This window comes from Anguilla anguilla, chromosome 3 (genome assembly GCF_013347855.1).
Source record: "Anguilla anguilla isolate fAngAng1 chromosome 3, fAngAng1.pri, whole genome shotgun sequence".
Taxonomy (NCBI): domain Eukaryota; kingdom Metazoa; phylum Chordata; class Actinopteri; order Anguilliformes; family Anguillidae; genus Anguilla; species Anguilla anguilla.
In genome coordinates, this window is record NC_049203.1 from 60,945,868 (window position 1) to 60,965,277 (window position 19,410).

Here is a 19,410-nt window from a genome sequence, read left to right on the forward strand (position 1 = left end):
AGTTTGAAACGAAAACAATTCCCCACCAGAAAAACTGGCTTTCACAAAAAAGAAAATATCACTAGACGCTCTGGCGCAGAATTTGTAAACTACTTTATTCATCTCAGAGAGCACAGTTTCATTTTCTGTATTTTGTTCTCACCAGCAGTCATTCCTCAGAGCAATATTAGCATTCACACATAATGTAACCTATGCCAATTTTGCGAACTATTTTGGCACATTTCCCGTAAAGATACGTGGTAACAGAGCACCACGTACCGAAATCGCCAGGGAAGCAGATTTGCAGAGGCTGTAAAAAATATCCTTGAAACTTAAAATGTTTGGCTGAGCTCCGCACTAGTTAAAAATAAAAAAGCATTATAAAATAAGTGTTGTTGGTATAATTGTATAGATCACGTGAACATATATTCTGTGGCCACATTTTAATATTTTTTCCCGTAGCCTCCAAGACCATTTGGAAATGCTTGACATTTGCTCAGCCACGAACTGGTGTTTACCGCTGCTTCTCGCATCTTTACAGACATTATTGTAATTTTGAAAACTTATTTAGTATTGCACAGCTTTACAAGAAAATTTGGTTTCAAATGTGGACCAAACGATTGTCTACACACTAAAATCCATAAAACAAATAATTTTAGCATCGGGCCTTCAGAGCTAACTGCACAATATTTCTTGCCAAAACAGAACACCCAATTTGGCTGCAGCTTTGAAAAAAAATAAAAAAATAAAATCACATGGCAAAAGAAAACTTTACTTTCTGGAATACAAAATATATAATGGGGAAAAAAGCAGATTCACACTTTCTTTAATATGTGGCAAATAAAAATAAATGCTTATGCATTCAAACACAAAGACAGTAGTTCAATGACAGCATGACAGTCACACAAACAACCTCAGAAATCCTAAATCTGCAGAGATGCAGTGCTTGTCAGACACCTGAATTGGTATGGAATCACACAGGGAAAAATTCTCTATGTATTTGTAATGAACTGAGTCAAACCCGCTACATATTTATAAACATTTTTATATGCATAATATGCAATGTGCCAATAACAATGAATAAGTGGCTTGGGAGAGACAAAAAAGGGGAAGAAGGCGTTAACTTTTTTAATACAACGGAAGAGTCAATAAACTAATCTATACTTGAGATGCAAGTGATTTGACATCACTAAATTTCAGATCACGCAAAGAACTGATATAGATGAGAACATTAAAAATAAGCAACGTGAATAAAGATTTTAAAACTTAGCAGCATAAACAGATCCTAATAATGTGCTGTCTTATTTGGCACGAAGTGAATAGTTTCCTATTGAATAATGATCCCATTATTTCGCAAGAAAGTGAGTGGCCTGGTCACGTGATGCTAGATTGCAGTCGTTGTAATCGTCAGACCTCAGTAGTTGTGCAAGAGTCAGAAATATTTTAAATCCTACTGTCAACATTCATCCAACAGGTTTCTAAAACACTACTAAGAAGAACAGATGAACTTAGGTTTATTAGAATGCTTTTTTTTCTTCTTTTTACATGTGGTAAGAGCAGTGTTAGAAAGATCTTTTGTATGGGGTATACAGTGATTTAAAATAAAGGTGACTTAAAAAAAAAAAAAAAAAAAAAAAAAAAAAAACAAGGAGCAGATTGCCATAAACATACAATGGACAAAGATCAATGTTTCAAAATAAATAGTTTTTCTTTTCTTAAAAAAAGCTTGGTTTGTTGTTTTGTCCAGGGTACTCTTGTTTCACAGACCAACAATCTGAAAACGGGCAATATTCTCTTTAATGGGCATGCAGTCCACAGGAAAACTGACCCCCCACCCCACCCCCCCTAAGAAAGTCTCATTCTGTGGGAGCCACATCCGTTCAGTTGCCAGTTGCTGGGTTAGACACTATAATGCTGACATCCACTGAGGCTTGGGATAAGAGACCGGGTACTTGGAGAAGCCGACAGCCCCACTCTATGTCTAAGCCACGTAGTTATACTGATTGGGGTTCTCCTTATCACGCTCCATGTAGTCCCTGTCGATAAGCGACTCTATTCTCTTCTTCAGGTCAGCAGGCTGAAATGGGAAAGTGAAATAGGTCATGTCAGCCACTTACACCAACAACGCCGTTGAAAAGTAAACCCACTCAAGTTTAAGCAAAGCACTGATTTGGACTTTCCAGTTACCGTACCTTTACAAATTAACAGAGGGCAAGCGTGCCTCACTCACCTTGACGGGGAATTTGAGCTGGTTGTACACCTCAGACACCAGGAGATTATGGCTAAGTGTCTTTCTCATTTTCATGATTCGGACAATGGCTGCATCAATCTGGTACTGTCGGTCCTGGAACACTCGTTCTGTCGTGCTGGCTTGTTCTTCCACCTGAGAGGAAGGCATTGACAATCAAAACAATCTTAAGGAGCTTTGACAAGTATTGTAGAACGTCTTTGTGTTTGCAGTCTCATTTTTCATTTTGTGTGCTAGAGTGATCTTTTGTATGCGTGTGTGTGCCTGTACACATTTTTCCACTGTACCGTTTCTTTCATCTGGATCTGGTTTATTTTTATCCTGAAGAGCTTGTGCCTGAAGTCATCGTTGCAGGAGAACTTGTCCCCATCCTCCACATCCTTACTCTTGGGTGTTTTGGAGAGTACTCGAGCCTTCCCACAGGCCAGAGACTGCAAGGTCCTCCGAAGCTCACTGTCCTCTGCACAGACAGATGATCATGCAAATTTGCCCATGTGCGCGGGCGTCTTCACGAAAACAAGATAATATCAAACCCACCGTCTTTAATCATTTGTGTGAAACTGCTAAGGGACTGCTGTGTTAAATTTGTGTTCAGTCGCACAGTACTTTATGCTATAAACCACCCACATTGAAAAAGTGTAAAGCTATTCGCATCTTCTGTGTTCTGTCTACTCAAGTTCAGGTCAAAGATGCTGTAATAAAATAATATTAAAAAAAACAAACAAAAAAACAAACCCAATGCAGCCGTAAATGAAACAAAAAGTTGTGAACATAAATCCATTTGCATCACAAAAGTGGGATCTGGATGTGAAGATGGGATTTTTTGAATCAATTAAACATCTCCCTTGTCAGATTAGCATTCCGACCATTCATGCTAAACAGAAAACACACAAACCTATTCCAGTAGCCAGTTTTATGTCCTCCAAGCTGAATTCCTCGCCTTCATTAAACATGAGCAGCACAAGCGTCTGGAAGAGTGAAACCTGAAGCTCTTTTCTGCCCTGTGAGGAAACAAACAAAAATAGAAAAGGTAAACGCATGCAACTTATTGCTCTGTATGTTTTTTATTGCAGTTGTCTATGTTTTACATTGTGTTACCTCCTTGAATTCAGCTTTCAACACACAGTGTCCTAGTGTTGATTGCCACTGGAGTTTCCTGCCGCTGTGCTTCCCTAGGTAAAATGTTTTGAAAATCTCTTGCAGTTTGACCATCTGGAAAAAGAAAATGGCAGCACTTGAAAAAATGGCGACAGGTTTTAAGCCATATTGCAAGCCTGAGGTCATGAAGACATCAGTTCCGAGTGGTCCATTATTAATGAAGCACTAACCTCTGGAGGCAAATGAACTTCCATAGGCACGTAGGTTGGCCAGTAACCCATAGTGAGGATGTTAACTGTCAGCTCAATGTTACCGGGGATGTTCTGACATTGCATATACTAAGGAGAGAGAAAAATGACTTTAGTTGAACAACTAAACAAAGTATTCTGAATATTTGTAGTGTGAATGTCAACGCACATGACGTGACTGAAATAATCTAGTCTATAAATTGAAATGAAGTTTATCACATTTACCATATACCCATGTATATTCACATTTAGAAAGCCCATAAAATGTTTCATATCTCAAATATTTATTTCCCTAATTGAATACAAACACGTGAGAGACCTTTCTTTTTTTTTTTTAAAGGTTTCCTTTTCTTACCTGTTTAAACTGAACCATGATGTCCTTAGAAAGCTCCATGTCCTTGAACATACCTTCCAGCTTGCTGGTGAAGGCTGCTCCGCATTCTAACAAAGACAAGGCCATTCATCATGGTCCACACTAGAAGTGCACACAAACTAACTTTCCAAGCACTGCAGAGGAAGTGCCATGGACATGCAGAGATGCACTGCGCCAAGTAGTGTTCACTAACCGTGCTTCAGCTTGGACAACATGGACTTCTCTGCATCCACAGAAGCGCTCTTTCCAACAAGCAGCCTCTTGGCCAGGTCCTTCTTGTAGAAGGCCTCAAAAACATCTTTGCCTGTTAGTAAAAAGACAAAACGGATGAAGAAATACTTGTTAGCTTATATGTTTTTTTTTTATTGCCATTTTTCTCCCATTTCATCCCCAATTTAGTCGTTATGCCAATTCCCTGTGTATCACAGTCCTGGTCGATGCGCTATCCTTCTGTTGGTCTGGGGAGGGTGTAGAATACCACATGCCTCCTCCAATACATGTGGAGTTGCCAGCTGCTTCTTTTCACCTAACAGTGAGGAGTTTCACTGGGAGAGCGTAGCGTGTGCGGAGGTTCACGCTATCTCCCCCAGATCCCCTCCCCGCTGAACAGGCGCCCCGACCAACCAGTAGAAGTCGATAATGCAACGATCAGGACTCATACCCTCACCGGCTTCCCACTCGCGAACACTGCCAACTGTGTTCGTAGGAACATCTGACCAAGCCGGAAGTAACGCTGCCGGGGATTGAACCTGGGTCTCTGCAGTGGTAGGCGAGTACTTTTACCTCTACACTACCCAGACGGCCCAGCTTATATGTTTTTGAGAAGAAGCATGCAGGTATTCATAAACTGGAACTCTTTCAAAATACTCTATATAACCAAAAGTATCAGGACACCCCCTTGGGTCTGGGGCCATTTTTCATGGTTGGGACTAGGACCCTTATTTCCAGTCCAGGCATATAGAAAGTGTAGGAAAAACTTGACTGTCCTGCGCACCTCTACCCCATCCTTTGAAAGAACAGCTTACTTCTAGGCTGACAATTTCCCTAGATTTGATGACAACAGTGAGAAAGGACTAATTAAACTTCTCACCCGCAAGAGAGACTTGTGCAGAACACTGCATCAGTCACTGCACTGGGGTATCGGTAAGAGAACAGACCACGATCCAAAGTTCATCAAAACATGGTGGACATATTACTGTGTAGCACTGTGTGAGCAGCAATACATGGCAACAAGCAAGCAGCATAGTGAATACAGCCCGAGTACCTCACCATATATGAATCTGAAAATGATCATGATTTTGTCCAGCATCTTCTCCAGCTCTTCATCAGTTGCCTCCTTATTTCCAGCCCTCAGCTTTGAATCCACATATTTAGCTGCAAAACAAATAAATACATATTTTAGACAGCATTCAATTTCTTTTTTTAATGCCAATTCCGTTTTTAATTTTCTTTGACAGTCTGTGAGTACCGGGCACACTGTTGGGAGAGACCAATGCAACAGAACACTTTAGGGATTCGGGCCAACTAGAGCTCAGCCTTCCCCAAGAAGATGAGGGATCCCATAGTGTCTGCTATTGGGGACTCTCCTGATCAGTGCAATTTAATGACATTCCCCTGACTTGAACAGTCAACGTTCACCATGTGCTCATGGGATTCATCTTTACTTCCCAAGCCAATCAGGATCACTGGACATTTCTTAATATTTTACTCATGCCCGATCCATTGGCAAATCTACCCTGGCAGCCCCTAAAATTACCTTTCAATTAGCAACCATTTCCCAGAAGCCCAAACTGATTGAATATTGCCTGCAAATAAACCACTATGAAACAGCGGCCCTTATGAGTTGCCCACCACAACATACACAATTGCCTATGGTAGACATACCACTGACACTTAATGCAATGCTACACACTGCCATAATTTGGCAATGCGCAAAGTACAGCAGCTATAAACTGTATAGAACTACTGAGTGTGTGAGAATTCTAATGGCTCTATTGCACCAAACAGTTCAACACAGTTTACAGCTGCCAATTGTAGATCACAAGACTTGCACAAGCTTTTTTGCTGTTGCTGATTGGATGCGGGGGAAGTGGGTCTAAGACCGTTCAAGTGGAAATACTTGCCAATGAGCTCAGCAGGTTTATTTGGCCTTTTGTTGATAAAGGTTTCAAATGCCTCTTTCATGGCATTGACAAATTTCTCGTTCTTCAGGAAACAGACGTCGATGATGTGATCCACCTTATCCTTGAAGTCCAGCAGCTCTTGCACCATGGTTTTATCCTTCTCAGGGTTGATGACTATTGTACTTCCAAAGGCCTGTGAAATGTCAACGCACCCAACATGATCCATATTCATTAGACTGCTCTCACTCAAATAAATCTAAGGATCACTAAAGACTTGCTCAACAAGTTAAAGTTCAAGTCAATGACAGTCCAAAGGCTCTTATTTTTCCACTTGGTGGGTACAGACAGTATACATAACACAGAAACATAACAGTGTTTTAAAAGTGAAGGTTTCTGCAATGACCCCATTCACAGAGCTAGCGTCGTTGCCCAATGGACTGAGGAGCCTGACACTGATGTTACCTAGGTTACCATATCTGTACCCATTTGAGCATTTATGGGATATTCTGAAATGACACCTGAGACAGCATTTTCCACTTTCATCAACTAAGTGCGAGTCAACTTTCTTGTGGAAATGAAGTCATATCACTAGGCCACTGGATATTCCAACTGCATTTCTGACATGAGTCAAGACTTTATTTTTTCAGTTTTATTATGTCATTCAATTCCATTGTAATGCTATGCTTTGGTGTCACATAATAAAAGCACTGTATAAATAAAATAATTTATTATTTCAATGCCTCAAATGAACTTGTCCAAAATGAATAGACAACATCATTTGCTGCACACCTGGGTGTCTAAATTATTTTGCTTAAGGGGCAACAGGGGAAAGACAGGCACACTACTATATTTTAATGACACTGATGGGGGTGGAACTTCCTGATTTAGGCCCGTATGGCACAGGTTTCAGTTAGAATGATTAACAAGGCCTTTCTTGCTCATATTACCTCTCCTTTGAAAATGAATAAATTCAATACCTTCTTTTCATACCCTGATAAAGACTTCCTGGTACAGAACACTATAACTTCACCAATGGAGCTGATATTTCTAATTGCACCTTCTAAAGTTTATCTTCCTAAGTGTAAATTTCATCATGGCTCCTGCAGTGACACATGCTGGACAAAAATTGGTTCCCAGCAGCATCTGAACTTCCGCGATAGCAAACCCAGAAGCCCCACTACAACACAACACTTTTGCTCACTTCCCTTTTAGACACTGCTGCCATCTACAGGGCTTAGCTGAACGAGTTTTCCCCAGATACTGAGGCAGAGCAGACTCCACTCATGACTGAGGGGTACAACATGCGAGTGTAAAAATCTCATGTCAGAGTCTCGTGTCAGGTTGGAGCTGCGTTTCCATGCCTACCTTAATGTACTCGATCCATTGCTGCAGGAGGGCCTGCACACCCCCCCGGACTCGACTGAAGAGCTGGTACAGCAGAGAAAGGTCCTGGATTCTGTTACCGTCCAGCAGGTGGTTTAAACCTTAAGAACATTTCAAAAGAAAATGGGTGGGGATTTCCCTTCTACACTCTGCTCCTCTCCCTCCCAAAAAAAGACACATTTCCTTGATGTGTGCTCTGTGTCAGCCCACACTACATACAAATGCATTTATTTATCAACCTTTATTTATACAGGGCAGGCTGACCGAGCACACATGCTCTTTTGCAGCAATGCCCTGTGAACGCCCCCCAAATTAACCTAACCAGCATGTCCTTGTTTAACTGGGTAAAATAGCACATGCAAATAAAAAGCACCACAACCAACAGCACTGTAATATCCAGCTTCTGGATCAGGATGCAGGCACTGATTTGATTTTGGTCATACCTTTCTGGAGAATTGCGGTTAGATGTTCACCGAGCAGTTGCTTTTCCACAGTAGCAATGAGGGGTTTTCTGCAAGAGGACGGAGACACAGATTAAATTCTAATCAGTTCAGTGACAGAATACAACGCTTAAAAGGGCAGTTCACCCACAAAGGAAACTAAAGGTATGTTTCCACTTACCTGGGATAGTATCTGTCCATCCAGACAGTTTCACTGAAATGTGATGAGTTTTCTAGAAATTTACTGCAGCTCAATCTGATAAAATGCACCTCACAGGTCCATGCTTGTGTTGCCACAAAGCACCCAAAATTTACATTAAGTTATTATACTGATAATAATTTTAGCGTATTTTGGTAGTAGTAGTTCTAGATAAAACTGAGCACAAATTATGCTGTGGATGTTCGTGAGTAATAGCGGGATTATACACTACATGGCCAAAGTATGTGGACACCTGCTCATCCAACACCTCATCCAAAATTACGGCCATTAATATAGAGTTGGTCCACCCTTTGCTGCTGTAACAACCACCACTCAGACTTTATCCTAAATGTTTGAGCATTGCTGCAGGGATTTGGCTCCATTCAGCCAGAAGAGCATTAGAGAGGTCGGGCACTGATTGGGCGATTAGGCCTGGCTCACAGTTGGCTTTCCAATTGATCCCAAAGGTGTTGGATTGTGTTGAGGTCAGGGCTCTGCACAGGCCAGCCAAGTTCTTCCACACCGATCTCGACAAAACCATTTCTATATGGACCTCGCTGTGTGCCCAGGGTCACAGTCATGCTGAAACAGTAAAGGACCTTCCCCAAACTTTTGCCACAAAATTAAAAGCACAGAATCATCTAGAATGTCATTGCATTAAGATTTGCCTTCACTGGAACCACGTGGCCTAGCCCAAACCATGAAAAACAGCCCCAGACCAAGGGGAGTCCAGATACTTTTGGACATATAGTGTATTTGGTGTATATAGTGCAATGTAAATTTCTGCACCTCTGAGGCCACACAAAGATAAAGGTGAGGTGCGTACTATCTAGAAAACTTGTCACATTTCAGCAAAACTATCTGGATGGACAGATACTACTCTGGGTGAAAACATCCTTAATTTAATTTTTGAACAATAAAATGCAAAAAATACAATAAAGAAAACAACCACACTTACTGTGTGCTCTGGTCTAAGTATGTGATGACTCGATCTGCTTCCTCTTCCAAACGTTTATTAACATGGTGGAGGTACTCAGGAACCTGAAGAAAATGATACAGACTTTGAATTAAAATGAGGCAGAAGGGTAAAGGCAGCACTGAGCAGAATTCAATGTTAGAAACTTGGGGGTCTAAAAGCCTGGTTTGATCAAAACAATTATTCTCACTTTTATTATACAAATAGAGGTGGAGAAAAAGGGATAATCAATTATACTCCGTAATAATGTGAACACCAACATTTTGAAAGCAGGGTGCCATCGTCCTTTAAAACCATTCATAGAGTACTGTTGTCATAGACCAAGTTTAAAACAACCCAACAGTATGAATCAACCACCCCAAAAAAAAAAAGCATAAGAAACTGTCAATATGCGCAAAATTGTTTGGGGACACAATGTCTGGGAGTGAAGTAGAAGGCTGCACGGTCTGCACTCTGCAGTGATATTCGGCCATTTTCCCTGATGGAGAATAAATCACCTCTCTCTCCTGCATCAGCCTCTGTCCCTCTGCAGCGTACAGGCGGTTCGTCTCCTCCAAGAAGCGCTGCTCGAACGAGTCCTGATAAATCTGTCAGGGGCAGGAGATTGCTGGAATTAGTTCAACTGTTTAAAAAAAAAAAAACAAAAAAAAAAAACCGTACACCGAGACCCAGAACATAATCATTAATTACAAATCCAACTGACCTGGCTTTGTGTGTTTGAGTGTGTGTGTGTGTGTGTGTGTGTGTGTGTGTGTGTGTTTAGAGTAACTCGTAGCTTATTGGTCTTATTCAGCAATGAAATGCCCAATCATCATATTCGTAAATGTAAAGCATCATTCATTAACAATCTTTGAGATAAAGACTTTTTGAAGTCAAGGATCAGCATACTATGTACAAACCAGTTAATTCACCAGAAACCATTGAATTGGTAGAATTTATTCTCTCTGCACCATGTCATTTAAACAAATTGTTCAATTTCTGGGGTTTCTGACATCATTTCACTTTCTGCTTATGTTTTTGATTGGCCCAGATCTTTAGATACAGCAATATGAAGAGGAGTTCCTGAAAATATAAAATTTACAGGTACAGAGCTTTTGGAGGTTTATGGTCCAAAGCAAAAAAAATACACTTCAAGTAACTCAAAGCATCGTTCACAGAGATGTTCTTTTTCCAGAGGCTATACATGTGAACATATTAATTTCAGTGTTTATTTCCAATTATAAACAGAAATATCTGTGTTTTTTTTAAATATAAATTTGGCACTCAAACAGTTTAACATGTCCAATTCTCTCACCCTAATTTGGAGTGTCCAACTATCTGCGACAACAGCTGGGTTCATGCACGAACCCCACAGCAGATTCGGGAGAATGTAAACATCTGTGGTTCACCTCTAAAAGACGTGTCGCTAGCTTGCTTCTTTTAACTTTGACTACAGCTAAGCTCACAGAGAGTGCAGTCAGAGTCGCGACTATCCATATGTGGTAGTGTGTGTGTGGGGGGGGGGGGGGGGGGGGGGTTGGTTGCAAGAGAGTGATAAAATGTGGGACCAATTCCTCCCACACCTGGGTGACTCAATTGCCAACTGAGCATTGCCCTATGTAGCTACCATCCATGGCCTAAATTCAATATGAGAATGTGGGGCTCATCCTTGCACCACAGCGCGGTGCCTTAAACAAAAATTATGGGCCCCATAAATATCAAGTATTTACATCATGCTGGTACTTATTTCATTGAGCACAGGGGTATTTGTTCTTAGTTGCATTCGCCATACAAAACAATTTCAACAGAAAATAATATAAACATTATTTTTAGAAGGATAATAAGGCAATATACATACAACCCCAGGAGGCATAGTGCTGTTGTACAAACTAAACTTTGGAGGTCTGCCAAAAAGCACGCAAAAAAGAAATCTGTTCATAGACCTCTATAAGTAATTTCAGTTCTTGGGAGATGTAATGTAAGAAAATGAAAAAAGCAATTAAAGTGCTTTCTTGAAGTGTGAGCTTCTGAAATTACTGATAACAAAATGGCCGTAGAGACATTGTGACTATGCATCCTGCTGAACCCAGGTGAAGTCCTGGCCCCACATGCCTCACCTGTAGGTCAGAGAGCATGCTCAGTAGACTGCGCAGAAGGCTTCGGTCGATGGCTTCCCCACTCCGCTCCCTCTCGATCAGCAGCAGAATGCCATCGATTGTCTTGCACTGGACCTTTTGGTCACTGATTATGTAGAACCTGAACAACTCCAGCCCCATGTCCCTGGAAAGGTGTGCACTCAAGTTAATGCTAGTCACAAGCAGGCGGAACACAGTACAGAGGTAGCAAGCAAAAACATTCTACTGAACAGTGGAGGGGGGGGGGGGGGCACTTTAAGACAGTTTATAAAATTACAGCATTAAACTACAACTCTCCACACACATTTCATTAATCAGTGAGACGAGTGAAAAGGTAGCTTGTTTTTGTGCACAGATACATACAACTGCAAACAAAAATGGTCTTATAATTCATAGAATATCCTGAAGTTACACTCATGGTGAAACAGATATCTGTGAGTGTACTTACCAAATTGAGGGCAGCATTGAGTTTTGCAAAACGTATGTTCGATCCAGAAACAAAAAAATACTTCTAATCATGATCTGTTCAAAAAAACAAAAAAAGGTTTAATTACATAAAATTTATATCTGGGGTTTAAGTTAATTCATTAAGCAGTTTACTATCATAAAAACTGAATCAGAAAAATGTAATTACCATTTGTCTGCAGTGATCTTGCCAACACTTGTCTATCTTCTTCAGGAAAAGAACACTGTCCAGAGCATCCGTGGAAGTGGAGTTAAAGAAAGAAATACTGTAGCACTGCATCTATTCTCAATAGTAAATCTTCTGCCAATGCCATTATAAGATTACAATAAAGTAATTATCTGGTAATCAAAGCCCTTGTCCAAAGTGATCTCAGAATGATTAAAGTTTTTTTTTTTCCCCCCTGATCACTTAAAGTATGACAATGAATAGTTTCATCTCTCCACAAATCTCAGGTGCTCAAACAAATTCTCCACTCTCTTGCCCTGTATTACACAGTATCCTTATAAATATTTCATTTCAAAAGTTGTAGTTACATCATAACAATACAGTATGACATGTACATAAATCATCTTTGCACAGATCTGTTGAAAGACATAGTTCGCCAATTTAAGTATAATGTAAATAACTTGCATAAACACAACTTTGCTGCATGTGCAAAACTGCATTTCCAACACCCTTATCCCGAAACACACAAGGATATTCCCTGAACTGATGAATTTGTGCTTTTATGTGGTCTTCACACACCATCCGTAGCTGTTTATAGAGTTTTGCAGATATTTTATGGGAGCAGAGATTCTCAACAGCCTGAGGAATTGGGAGGGAAAAAACAGAGCATTAGTAATATCAGTAAAACTAAAACTACAGCATAATACACACATATTCCCTCCGATTCAACACAACACAGCACATTTTTAGCAAAATCCACTACAGACATATTCGAGTACTCACAGTATTCAAAGGTCCTAAAATGTTTCACACAAAAACCCAATGTACTTCCCTGTACCTATTCTCACATGAATAAAGAAAAGCACTATTACACGGCTGACTGCTATAATGATGCACATAACAGCAGAATTTCATGCCACCCTCCCTCCCCCTCCGTCTGCCCTACGAAATGTTTTAAATGGTTAAATTGCTGTTGGGTCCAACAGGTTTACTGACAGGAAACAAAATCTTTTAGTTTACATAATAATACGAAAGTTATAAAACCACAAATACGAAGTGCACATTTCATCAAGACCTCACTGGAGGGCCGCAAAGGTTAATGAGAGAGAAAGCACGAAGGGTATGGCTGTCATCACCACCAAAAGGAAATTGAGGTGCCACTGTGGAAAGGTGAAGTGTCCCTATCCTACCTGGTAGAGCTCTTCAAGATTGTACTTGATAGAAGTGCTGTTCTGAATGGCCTCCACGGCCTCCTTTAGTTTCTGCCAGGTTTCATCTGTGTAGTTTTCTGGCAATTTTGGTTTATCTGCAATCAAAATGTGGCAGTGAGGCCTTTGTTTACAAAAAAGGCACTCTCCATTGTCATTCTGTGTAGCAGAACAGGTTTTTTTTTTTTAGAAAAGGGCATATATCAAGAAACTAATCAAGTCTGACCATGCTGGGCTCCTTACACTACAAGCAATTTCAGTTTTCTTGAAAACACAAATGTATGGCATGCAGGTCTAAAAGAAAGTTGCGTTATAATCAGGGGCAATTCTAAAGGTTCTGAAAGTTATAACTGTAGTGATGCCTGTACATGCCTACACATACAACGTCATTAACTGTGAATCGTAAAAAGGTTAAGAATACAAAAATGAGAGACGAACTTCCGACGACAGTTAGTTCCTTTATAAATCTACAAAACAAGTTCCGGTCCGAGGTTAATTCGCTTAAGTATTTTGACAGTACTGTCATTCAGAAATGCCAGGTAATACAGGTCGATAAACAGCGAACAATGAAAGAATGTTATTAAAATGTACCGCGGTATAGAAACAATCACAATTTAACACTGTTAAATACTAAATGCGTAGCTCTATAGGAATTGACAGTTGAAATGAGTGAATAATCAGAACCTTTCGTTAGATAATAAAAAAAAAAAAAACAATACTAAGAAAGTCAGATTGTTGGGTTGCTACCTTTGAAATTCTTGATAACTAATTTCTTTGCGGCTCCAGGTTTGCTGTTGGAAAAGGTAGTAGAACCTGTGGTCTTCGTCAGTCCATTTGCATGATGCCCGATACCAGCAGCCAGAAGTACGTTTTTAGTCTTGTTCGAACATGATGCAGACGAAGTAGACTCCTCAGCCATTTTCACATCCAGTCCAATGAAATCTACCGAGTCCTCGAATCTTAACTTCTTTTTGATGTGATGAGAAGTGGAACAGTCCGAAGGCGATGAGGAAGAATGGCTATTGCTTTTAGAGGGAGGCGGAGAAATCGAATCAATGTCTTCCCTCTCGGAGCTATTCAGTTTTCTCTTCTTGGATGTTAAAATGTTGCCCGTGCCGTTATTACCATCAGAAGCTGCTATTCTAGCCTCCTGAGTTGGCGGTAGGGGATTAGGGGAAGATAAACCTGTTGGAAACATGAAAAAAAGAAATTATAAATTCAAACAGGCAGTCTATTAGCTAACCCTAAGAGCCTCTGAATATACCGTTAAAGCGTTGTACTTTCTAGAACCTTGCTTCCAGAAATTTAAAATGATCTGCTACGTCTCTTTTTAGTTGGAAACATGTATTATATTGAAACTACTGCTCCACTTAGACCCCCTCTCTTTCTTGTTATTGGCAGAAGAAAGATGGCTGGTTACTGCTTCCTCTTGCACGCTCTCGTATTCCCCCAAAATGGTGAGATCATCTTTCAGTTAGCAAGCAACAATACATAACGTTTATCCAATTTAAGTTCCGTAATAAACATGAATTAGAAAAATCAATGTACCTATTGTGAAAAGCCCCAAAATAAGTTTAACTTTCAAATAAGACTAAATTGACCCACCGGAAGTACTTGGCTCCATGCGTAAATGCAGCAAAAGTAATAGCTGACTAGCAAACAGATAGCTTGCAAGCTAAAGTTAGCTACTTTATTTGCTGTTAGCAAATGTTAGCAATGTCGCTACATAGGTACTTTACAAGTATTAATGATTCTTTGACTATGGTATAATTTTGCCGCGAGATGGCGCCGTGCCAAACTTGTAACTTGAAGTTCACTGAAATTTCAACAAACGTATTTTATGTAAATTTTTAAATAACCAAACATTTAACTTGGATTTATCGACATTAATAAACTTTTCTTAACTGCCAGTGTTTGCTATGTACGTCATGCTTAAAAGCACATTACGTTTTTCCATTCTTGACTTACCTCTTCCGTTAGCTAACTAGCAGTTAGCAAGGGATGTTCTGTGGATGTTTTCCATCTGATGTTATTTTGGTAATCTAGATACTCTGCCACTCTATGGTAACCGTTTTAACGTAAACGAATCAACACTGCCGTACTGAAAATATCAAACGCCATCTGCTGTAAAGCTGTGTGTCAGAACTGAAGCGTGGATGTTCTGAGACGCACGATTAAACGTTTTTATTTGCTATTAACATATATTGGTATTGGCATATACGAGCTTGAAAGAATAAACCAATTGAGAATTTTCCCGGGGATCGACGAACAAGGATGTTTAAAAAGTAGGATTTGTTTTTATCTTACTACATAGTACGGCTAGTCAGTTAGCAACACAAGAGACATTCCATTCAAGTCTAGTTAAGCAAGCTACCTAACACTAGATATGGGAATTCTGCCAGCAACCTAGTTGCTTCTTAAACACTACTGTTAAACGTTCTCAACTGCTCTGTCTGGCTAGTAAAATGCATTTGAATTGTTCATAAAGCTTTTCAGCGTGATTGCAGCTAGCTAATTTAGAAAGCTAACCAAATACAGATAATCGCCTTGCTTGGTAGTATGGATTCAGTAACGTGGGTTAACTTTATAGCTGTCTGTTAGATGGCTAAGAATCTGTTTAGGTTGTCTGCTCTTGTTAGATTTAATTTCAGACATTTGTCCATGGTTTCGTTTTAGATTTGATGAAAAAGAGAATGTTTCCAACTGCATTCAGCTGAAGACTTCCGTGATCAAGGGCATCAAAAACCAACTGCTGGACCAATTCCCAGATATCGAATCATGGTTAAACCATATAATGCCAAAAAAGGATCCTGTCAAAATAGTGCGATGGTAAGCCCAACATGTCCAATATTTTATTTAAGTAATTTTTACAGAACGGCATAATTGTATTTGCTGTGTGCACCGTTATGTTGATGTGCTTTACATTCATTCAGCTATTACGATTATCAAAATTGTATCGTAATGTTGCAACAAGGTTTTACGTTCATTACACTTGTGACCTAAATGACTTGGTTTTTGTTGAGTTTAGGAATATCACTGTATTAGGATTTGCGGTCATTGCAACTTTTGAAGGGTTTGAATTAAGTGTGCTTCTCCTCGGTCTGTCTTGATTGCAGCCATGAACACATTGAAATTCTGACAGTAAATGGCGAGCTGCTGTTCTTCAGACAGAGGGAAGGTCCATTCTACCCCACACTCAGATTGCTGCATAAATGTAAGGCCTCTCATTATTGTGTTAACTTAATTCTGCACTGTCTCATTAATATATTCTGTAATAGTAAAGTAGGTAAATTGATTATTGTCATAGGAATGTCATGGTACCATGTACAAATGCAGTCAGTTATCAAATAGCCTACTCTATGCGGATTATTTGGTATCTAACAAATCAGACATGGGCTGTTAGCAAGTGAGCAGTTCTGTTATGTAGCTGTATGTATACAGTAATAATAATATAATAATAATATCCTTGCATTTATATAGCACCTTTCCGAATGCTCAAAGTGCTTTACAGTCAGGGGGAACTCACCTTACCCACCACCAATGTGTAGGACCCACCTGGGTGATGCACAGCAGCCATTTTGCTTCAGAAAACTCACCACACATTAGCAAAGATGGAGAGGGAGTACCCCAGAAAATTTTAAATGTTATGAAATGCATTTTGAAATGCCGAATACTGAGTTTTTTCCCCCACATACACTTACATTACAGCCATTTAGCGGTTGCTCTTATCCAGAGCGTCTTTTTACATAGCATTTATATTGCATCCAATTATACAGCTGCATATATACTGAAGCAATGCAGGTTAAGTACCTTGTAATTATGGCAGTGTCCTACCGGGGAATCAAACCTATGAAGAACTTCTTACCCATTAAACTACACTTCCGCCTTGCATACAAATTTTACATACAAATGTATAGTCATATTGCAGTAAAATCGACTCCAAAATTACAGAATATATGCTATATATTTTTGAAAAATATAATGTCCAGACATTTAATGTCCATGGAGGGTATTCCACAAAACTGGTTTAAGAAATGCAGGCTTACCCTATGTTACCTGGCTTCATTAGGAGTCTTACTTCATGTTAGAACACCTATGCCAGACAAGAGAAAGAGGTCATCACCTTAATGTTAAAGACCCAACTGTCTGTTAAAAGCTGACATTTATCCTTGATAGTCTTATGTCTGAAACTAAATTCAAATTAGATGAAATAATCACAGTTCTTATTTGTTTTTATCCATAGCACTCTTTGAAAGTCTTTTTCATAAGTCTGCACTATTGCTGTTTGTCATACTTACCTATCAGTGTATTGTACTGTAATGTGAGAACCAGTTGGAAAAAATAACATGAACTATTTGACACTGAGCCCATTTTAAATCCACCGAGCCCATTTTAAATCCACCAAGTGAGGGGTCCTTTGTTTAGGTTACTTTTAATATGTTATTTTTATTATTAATTTTAATTCACTACATGGGATATACATTACATAGGGCCAGTGGTAAACTAAAATATTTTTACTGTTGTATTTGACCTCTGCAAATTATTGAAATGTCCCACCATAATGTGTGCATACACAGTGAGTAAAAACAAATGTTTTTTGGCTGGACCGCACCACCAGGGCCAGCCCTACAAACGCGAATGTCTGTGACTGACTGAGTGACTGAGTGAGTGATGAAGTTACACCATTGGTTGGCCGAGTTATAAAGTTACACCATTGGTCGGCTGGATCACGTGTGTTAGGTCCAGCCATATACTAGTTTTTAACCTGGTCCTGTTTCAGTGTGCACTCTCTCTAGCTTACCTACTCCATTTTTGAATAAACTGCAGAGATTTATTTTTAAAACCTTTTCCCCAGACCCCTTCATTCTTCCACATCAGCAGGTAGATAAAGGAGCCATCAAATTTGTCCTCAGTGGAGCCAATATCATGTGTCCGGGACTGACATCTCCTGGTGCCAAACTATACCCAGCTGCCACAGATACAGTGGTCGTATCCTTTACAGATATCAGATGTACTCCGCTGTGGAAAGCAATTCATGTTATACGTGCGATAACAGTTATTTGTTTAGAAAGAAGGTTTCAATTCCACTGTATTCACAATGCTCAGAGTCTTTGCACATATTTCAAAGTTGTTGGCCTCTTTAACATTTCTGTCACAGGCCATCATGGCTGAGGGTAAGCAACATGCACTCTGTGTTGGGGTTATGAAAATGTCAGCAGAAAACATGTAAGTGTTCTGTTGTTTGGAATTTATTGCTGCTTTGAGATTTTTTGAAAATTTGGAGATGTGTTTTTTTTTTAATGAAAAGGGGCAGTGCTTCTTGGTTGGGAGATGTGCAGTAAAAATGCCAGATTGTGTGTCCTGTTAAGCAGTAGTTTTCACTGTAGCGGTATGCCCTGGATTGACAGAGGACCCTGCAGTGATGGGATGGGGACTTTGTATGTGATTATACTTTCTTAATTAGGAAACAAAAACCTAAAACTGGGAGGGTAAAATATATATTGGAAAAAGTGTGGTTTGAAAAAAATGAGCTGAAGTACAGTCGATAGCTTCAAGAATGACAGTCTTCTCTTTCGTTTCCGACGATTACATTTCTGAATAATTTCTTTACCATTTTCCTCTGGGAAACAGAGAGAAGGTCAACAAGGGCATTGGGATCGAAAATGTCCACTACCTGAACGACGGACTGTGGCACATGAAAACGTACAAGTGACCGAAGGCATGGAACTCCCGGACCGAGGCCTCAGAGCTGGCTGTCTACTGTTTACATCAATGGACTCAACCGTGTAACTAACTGGCGGAGGCTTTAATTATGATGCACAATAAAACCTTGCATTTACGGCATTCTCACTTTTCACGTTCCTTCACTTAGCCGCAGACTGATTAAGAAAGAATACACTCCCTGCTTATTGACCGAGGACCTGCATATTTCGTGTAAAACTAGCGAAAGCTGGCGGCTCATCCTGCTGTGGCACTGTTCTAATGCATTGATGGGCCCCACAGTCTGGTATCAAATACAGAAGGTACCAGTGCTGACTAGCCACCAGCCCCACAGGGAGGTGCACAATTGGCTCTAGAATCACCCAAGTATGAGACGGGTTCAAGTGGTTGGGATAACAGCGTCTCATCGCGCTCTAATGACACCTGCCAATCAGTCGGGGGCTTGCAGTTTGCCTGTTGAGCTGCACGTGAAGCACCTTGCTCTGTCTCGGCAAGCTGAACATGCAAACTGCCATCTGATAAGCAGCTGCTGGCATCACATGCTTCAGAGGGGAACATGCTTGTCTGCGTTCTCCTGAATCGATGGCAGAGGTTGCGGCAATAAGCGCTGATGAATATGATATTCAAACGAGCAAAAGCTGTCTTTGGGAATTTGGGGCATCACACCGC

At 40.1% G+C, this 19,410-nt stretch overlaps 2 protein-coding genes across 4 annotated transcripts; one reads left to right on the forward strand and one right to left on the reverse strand.

Annotated features, from left to right (window-relative positions):
* Positions 1 to 76: 76 nt before the first annotated feature.
* On the reverse strand, positions 77 to 15,118 carry LOC118222582 (cullin-4B). 2 transcript variants are annotated; one of them, XM_035408285.1, is made up of 21 exons: positions 14,989 to 15,118; positions 13,768 to 14,205; positions 13,003 to 13,118; positions 12,348 to 12,451; positions 11,816 to 11,885; positions 11,630 to 11,703; positions 11,164 to 11,326; positions 9,565 to 9,654; positions 9,050 to 9,132; positions 7,896 to 7,963; positions 7,435 to 7,553; positions 6,070 to 6,262; positions 5,216 to 5,320; positions 4,140 to 4,250; positions 3,929 to 4,014; positions 3,556 to 3,663; positions 3,326 to 3,439; positions 3,123 to 3,228; positions 2,515 to 2,687; positions 2,210 to 2,362; positions 77 to 2,056 (listed from the first exon to the last, which is right to left on the reverse strand). In XM_035408285.1, exons 2-21 carry the CDS (start codon positions 13,937 to 13,939, stop codon positions 1,961 to 1,963), a joined length of 2,304 nt encoding a protein of 767 aa, XP_035264176.1. In that variant the 5' UTR covers positions 13,940 to 14,205; positions 14,989 to 15,118; the 3' UTR covers positions 77 to 1,960. The 2 variants fall into 2 exon arrangements, with proteins under 2 accessions (XP_035264176.1, XP_035264175.1); XM_035408284.1 differs by lacking the exon at positions 14,989 to 15,118 and adding an exon at positions 14,626 to 14,659.
* mcts1 (MCTS1 re-initiation and release factor) lies at positions 15,090 to 18,867 on the forward strand. Of its 2 annotated transcripts, none has more exons than XM_035408299.1 (6): positions 15,090 to 15,305; positions 15,697 to 15,849; positions 16,137 to 16,234; positions 17,876 to 18,009; positions 18,179 to 18,194; positions 18,652 to 18,864. In XM_035408299.1, the coding sequence occupies exons 1-6, from the start codon at positions 15,295 to 15,297 to the stop codon at positions 18,696 to 18,698; spliced, it is 459 nt and encodes a 152-aa protein (XP_035264190.1). In that variant the 5' UTR covers positions 15,090 to 15,294; the 3' UTR covers positions 18,699 to 18,864. The 2 variants fall into 2 exon arrangements, with proteins under 2 accessions (XP_035264190.1, XP_035264189.1); XM_035408298.1 differs by having other exon boundaries at positions 15,113 to 15,305; positions 18,179 to 18,246; positions 18,652 to 18,867.
* The last annotated feature ends 543 nt before the right edge of the window (positions 18,868 to 19,410 follow it).